The sequence below is a fragment of the Alexandromys fortis genome, unplaced genomic scaffold (genome assembly GCF_014885135.2).
Source record: "Alexandromys fortis isolate MF-2015 unplaced genomic scaffold, M_Fortis_MF-2015_v1.1 scaffold_105, whole genome shotgun sequence".
Lineage (NCBI taxonomy): Eukaryota > Metazoa > Chordata > Mammalia > Rodentia > Cricetidae > Alexandromys > Alexandromys fortis.
Genome location: NW_026068011.1, coordinates 2,979,727 through 2,985,670, shown reverse-complemented (window position 1 = coordinate 2,985,670; position 5,944 = coordinate 2,979,727). Strand labels below are relative to the sequence as shown.

At 36.5% G+C, this 5,944-nt stretch overlaps 1 protein-coding gene across 1 annotated transcript in view; it reads right to left on the bottom strand.

Moving 5' to 3' along the window:
* Positions 1–5,409: 5,409 nt before the first annotated feature.
* LOC126513566 (olfactory receptor 5W2-like) overlaps positions 5,410–5,944 on the bottom strand; it is a 3,521-nt gene continuing 2,986 nt past the window's right edge. The window contains exon 2 of the mRNA XM_050162002.1: positions 5,410–5,425. Within this exon, the coding sequence (XP_050017959.1) occupies positions 5,410–5,425 (16 nt within the window). The remainder of the gene's footprint in view (positions 5,426–5,944) is intronic.

Genomic DNA, 5,944 nt, shown 5'->3' with positions numbered 1-5,944 from the left:
TTACTTGCTTTCTGTGCCAATAAATTACTCCAGAGAATAAGAATGATATTTTTCCTAGTGATAGATTTTTGATACCTACAAAGACAGTAGAACAACCCATAGTTCTTTAAAATATTTTAAATAAATTGTGAGGTAATAACAAAACAAATACACTTCATATGTTACTGATAGGTTGTACGTGAGATCTGAATCGCGAAGCTTATATGCTATTTTTCTGTATAAGGTCTTTTTTTGTGTGTGTCTGCATGATTTTGTCATCCCTATTATCTTAGCTTCACTATGGCACACTGATTATTTTTCCCCATGTGGAACAGCAAGCACTTTTGTTGTTTTTGAAATGTTTTATATGCTAGGGTCATATGAATACACACAAAGTTCCAGCAGTTCAAGTATCTAATGAGGTATGCATGTTTGAGTACACGTAATGACACCTGCTTCTCCTAAGTAAGGTGGTAAAGAAAACATGCAGAGATAATAACAGCGGAGAAGGTTGCTTTCGCAGAACACTATTGAAGAAGCTATCTGATGATGAGGATGATGATGATGCATTAGGAAACCTGTAAATGATACTTGTTAGGGTAAGACAACCCTGCATCAGGCTCCTGGCGATAGAGAAAAATGGACAAGGATGACATTGCCAATATACTCTGACGCAAAGTCTTGTTGAATACAAAGATGGTGGCTTTACCTCAGCTGTTCAAATATTCCTTCTTTCTGGGATTCTTATAAAGAATTAGGGACATATGATCCATACCCAATATGTTTATACATGTGTCTAGGTAGTTTTTCATTTCATGTATTTAATGATACATCACTGTTTAAGTGATTTTATTTCCCACTATTGTAGACTGTGCAACACAGTGTTGGACCTCTACATGTATACAAAATAAGTTTACTGCTTTAAAAACATAATCTGTCAAATTATTTAGCTTTGCTAAAAAATAATATATTCAATAAGTTAACTTTTCTACATTGTGTAAGAGGCTAGTAAATAATCTAAATTAAAAATAAATATTAGATGTTGAATTTCTCTGACCAACTACAAAATAAAAATAATCAAATCCAAAATGATTTACATGTTTCTCTATACAGTTATTGGTAACAGAGTAGAGTAGTAATGTAACTTATAATTATACATGTCTATAAATGAATGTTTATACATGTTTTCTTTTTCTAAAATGTATTAGTTTCTTGGGCTATTTTGTCCAATGTGCTTTGGTCCTATTCACCCCCCCATCTCCTTCTAGATCCACTCCTCTTGTCGTATTTATCCAACTTTGTTTCCTCAAATCCAACTTGTGAAACCTATGTATTCTTGACTGTTATATAAGCTTTTATATATGTACATGCATATTACATATATACCATTTTTATAGACATATTTGTCTGTTGTTGTTGACATGGTAAACTATATGTGACTGCCTCCATTTTAATACACAGCTTGTATGTTCTATTTGATCTTATTTTCATTATGGTTGGTCAAATACACATTCGCTGGCTAGAGTCTCCACTTAACATGAGACCTTAACATCCCCTGCTCAAGGCTGGTGAGGTGACTCAGTGTTAAGAAAGTTTGCTGCTATTGCAGAGAATCAGAGTTTGGTACTCAGAACCCATGTTGGATTTATCATAATCACCTGTATTTCCAGAAGCAGGAATCTGACATCTGAAGCAGGAATCTCTGTCCCCCAAGGGTGTTGCACAGATACACTTATTTACTAATTTTCTGTGTCTCTCCTTGTAGCTGAATTTATGGTATGATAGTTTGAATAGGAATGCCCCCTCCATAGACTTATATGTTTGGACCCTTGGTTCATAGGGAGTGGTACCATTAAGAGGTGTGGCCTTGTTTGAGGAAGTGCTTCACTGTGGGTGCAGGCTTGATGTCTCAGAAGCTCAGGTCAGTTCCCTCACTGCTGCCCGCAGATCAAGATGCAGAACCCTCAGCTCCTTTTCCTGTACCATCTCTGCCTACATGCCACCATGCTTTCACTGTGCCTATAATGAACTAAGTCTCTGAAACTGTAAGCCAGACACAATTAAGTGTTTCAATTTAGAAGAATTGACATAGTCATGTGGTTATGTGGTCATGTTATCTCTTCACAGCGACAGAAATCCTAACAAAGCCAGAAGTTGGTACCAGGGACTAGCGAATTGTTTTGATAGGCCTGACCATACTTTTGTTTGGAAGAATGTGAACTCTGGAATTTTGGATCGGAAAGACAGTTGAATATTTTAAGTGGGGAATAAATGGCTATCCTTGTAGGAACAGTGGTGCTGAAGGCAATTTACCTGTGGGGACATGACTCAAGAGGTTTCAGGGAACAATGTTAGTATGTAGTCTAGAGACTGTTCTTGTGATATTTTGATAAATAATATATCTGCTTTTTGCCCTTATTCAAAAAGTCTGTCTGAGGGTAAAGTGAAGAGTTTTGGATTAATAACATTGACAAAGGAAATCTCAAAATAGCCTAGTAAGACTTGGTGGTGTGATTACTGGTGCACACTCTTACAAAGATTTATAATGAAAAGGAGCAAGCTGAGTAAATAAAAATATAACATGTTCATATTGAAAAGAAAGGGGACACTGGAAAATAGAATGGAGCTAAATCCTGTGTTCAAGGAGATAAACAGATTAAAGGAAACCCTGATGTTAAATGGAATAAATGGAGTGGTGACCTCAGGATAAAACCCCAACAAACTGAACTTCCAACTTGATACAAGGAATTAAAGAACAGCTTAGGTCCAGGCTAAGCTCTGGGTACATCCCTTTAAGCCCAGCATTCAGGAGACAGAAGCAAGCAGATCTCTGAGTTCAGCACCAGTCTTGTCTACAGTGCAACTATGGGACAGCAAAACTTAGGCAGTGAAGGAAACCATCAAAAACTGAAAGTTGATGAAGATGTAATTGTACAAGGGGTCCATGTTCCAGCCCCAGCTAGAAACAAAACTTGGCACATTCAGCAAAGTGATTCCTGCTTTAGAGTCAAGGGTAGAAGAAAGGGGTTATGGAATCTTCTTTAGTGACTAAGGAAAGTTGCTGAGGTAATGAATGTGTCAGGGGTGTCCCTGAATATAGTCCAAGAGAGACCACCATTTCATGAACCTTTGAAGTTGAAGCCTGAATAGCCTTGGAGTCCCCAACATTTTGGAGATGCCAGAGCCATGAGATAACTGTTGAGGGAAGCTGCTAACAGAGAGTGGAAGTAGCCCTAAAGAAAGAAGTGAGTTGCAGTCAACAAACCTGAAAGAAGTTGGTGGTCTGAAAAGTGCTTTGACATCCAACATGGAACTGTGGAGTTTGGAGTTTGCCCAGCTGGTTTTCAGTCTTGCTTGGATCCAAAATTTCCCTACTATGTTCCTTTCTGCATCTTTTGTAAAAGTAATATATATCCCATGGAACTGTATGTTGGAAGTATGTGATCTATTTTTATTTTTATTTTTACAGGGAATTGCAATTAAGAGTTTGCATGAATCTCTGAAGAGACTTTGAACTTTGGACTTTTAAGCAATGTTGAGAATGTTATAGACAATGGGTACTTTTGAAGTTGGACAGAATGCATTTCTGCATTGTGTTATGGCTACAAGCCTGAGAGGGCCACACACTGGAATGTGGTGGTTTGAACAGGAATGACCCCAATGACCCTCATATGTTTGGACACTTTTTACATAGGAAGTGGCACTATTAGGAGGTGTGGCCTTGTTAGAGGAAGTGTGTCACTGTGGGAGAGGGTTTAAGGTCTCAAAAGCTCAAGTCAGTTCTCTCACTGCTACCTGTGGATCAAGATGCAGAACTATCAGTTCCTTCTCGGATAAAAATAAATGGGAAGAAGTCTCGGAGTCAGAGGCTATAAGCCCATATAGTATTTACTCCAGTGATGGGTCAGAATTGCAAATCTTAGTTACAGTCCATAAGTCTATTTTACTGAGCTATTTTAAACAGTTATTGAAGGTTATTCCTGAGACCCCACCAAATAGAATTCATCAAATTTTATGTATTTTTTACTGAACATCAGTGATTTTCAACAAGGCAACATGTTTAATCCATTATCACTGCTAATTAATTGACAGAAGCCATTACTGGGATCATTGTCGTGTGAACTCTTGATGATTTCTTCATTTCATATCCACTTTACATGATTTTAAACCAATATTGTTTATAAGTGTTAAATATATAATATAAATCATTGTAATTTTTTCTAGATTCCTGATTTTAGATTCATTCTTTATGATTTATTTTTAATTTAAATGATATGTTTATGTGTATGTCCATGTTTGTATGTGACATGTGTCTGCAGATTTACTTGGAGGCCAGAAGAAGGCCTCAGAACTGCTGGTTCTGGAGTTATAGGCAGTTATGAACTATCTGAAACGGGTGTTGGGAACAAAGCATGGGTCGTCTGCAAGAGCAGCCAATGCTTTTAACCCGCGAGCCATCTTTCCAGCCTTTAGGTGCTCATTACTTAATATAGTTAAAACCAAGTCCAGGTTATAGAATTGAAATAGATTATTTTAAATTCTTGTCAAATTAGAAATCATCAGTCACAGAACAAAGGATGCCAGAAATTCATCTGCCAATTTCACATTTTCAAACTGGCCATGCCATGAAATCATATGATTCCCATTACACAATGTGAATAAAGTGGTTTCAGAGTATTAATTGGCTAGCACCTGTGAAATCATTTGTTAACACGATGTGACATGTTACACACACAGTATCTTGGAGGATTATCCTTTATCAATGTAAGCTCTTCTAATGAAAATATATGTTAGTTCTATATAGCATATTTTTCAAGTATTCTACAAAGTTCATTTTTTTATTTAATAGAGGCAAAGAAATGAAAATATTGCCACTAGCTACAATTATCAAATCTTTTTCTAATTGAGCTTAAGAGCATAAAATGGTAGATTCTGAAATAATAGAACAAAAATAAATATTATAAATTAAAAAGGATATCACAAATGAATTCATATTATAAATAAAGAAGCATAAAAGTGATATGAGAGCATTCACTTCAGCTCTTGGGGATTTAATTTCTAAGGGAAATTCTGTCTCCACTCCAAACAACTAAATTAGTGGTTACAGCTGGAGGTTAGGTAACAGAACATATTATTTGATGTCTATCATATGTAAAATGGTATAACATCGAGTATTAGTAGACCATGACCTGCTAAGGCTCAAGAATATAAGAAACTACTATATAGGCTAGCTACTACATAGAAAATCCACAGTGGTTATAACCACATCAGAAGACATTACTTGTTAGGCATCGTGGCACAACTATAATCTCATCACAAACGAGACTGGAGTACAAAGATTGAAAGAGTACAAGTATGTATTAGAAAACAAACCCCCCCAAAACACCCCTCTAGTTAGGAATTATTATTATGGTTGGTATTGATTTTCAGCTAGATATATAAAAGGCAGGTCTCTGGGTGGTCCTGTGAAGAATTGTAGAGATGATAGCTTACCCTTGAGAATGTCTTTTATAATTGTACTAATAACATTAAGAGATATAAGAAGATCTTAACTTGGATGGGACTGTTTCATGGACAAGGGAAACCCTTGACCGTATAGGATGAAGAAAGGAAGCTGACCAAGTTCTCGTGCATCTATTGTTCTCTTCTAGCTATGCACATAATCTGACTAACTGCTTCAAGGTCCTGCAACTGTGATTTCTGCACCATTATATACTCTAACCTTTTGGTTTGTCACAGTATTTTATCATACTAACAGGAAAGGAAACTAAGATAAACATCAGAAATAAGTAAATAAATAAAAGAAGAAATTACTTGGGTCAAGATAGATGATATTTTTTTTTTTAAATAAAGAATTGAAGTTTGGATGTTCACCTTCCTAGACCAGGATGGAGCGGGGAGGACTTTGGACTTTCCACAGGGCAGGGAACCCTGACTGCCCCTCAGACTGGAGAGGGAGGGGGAG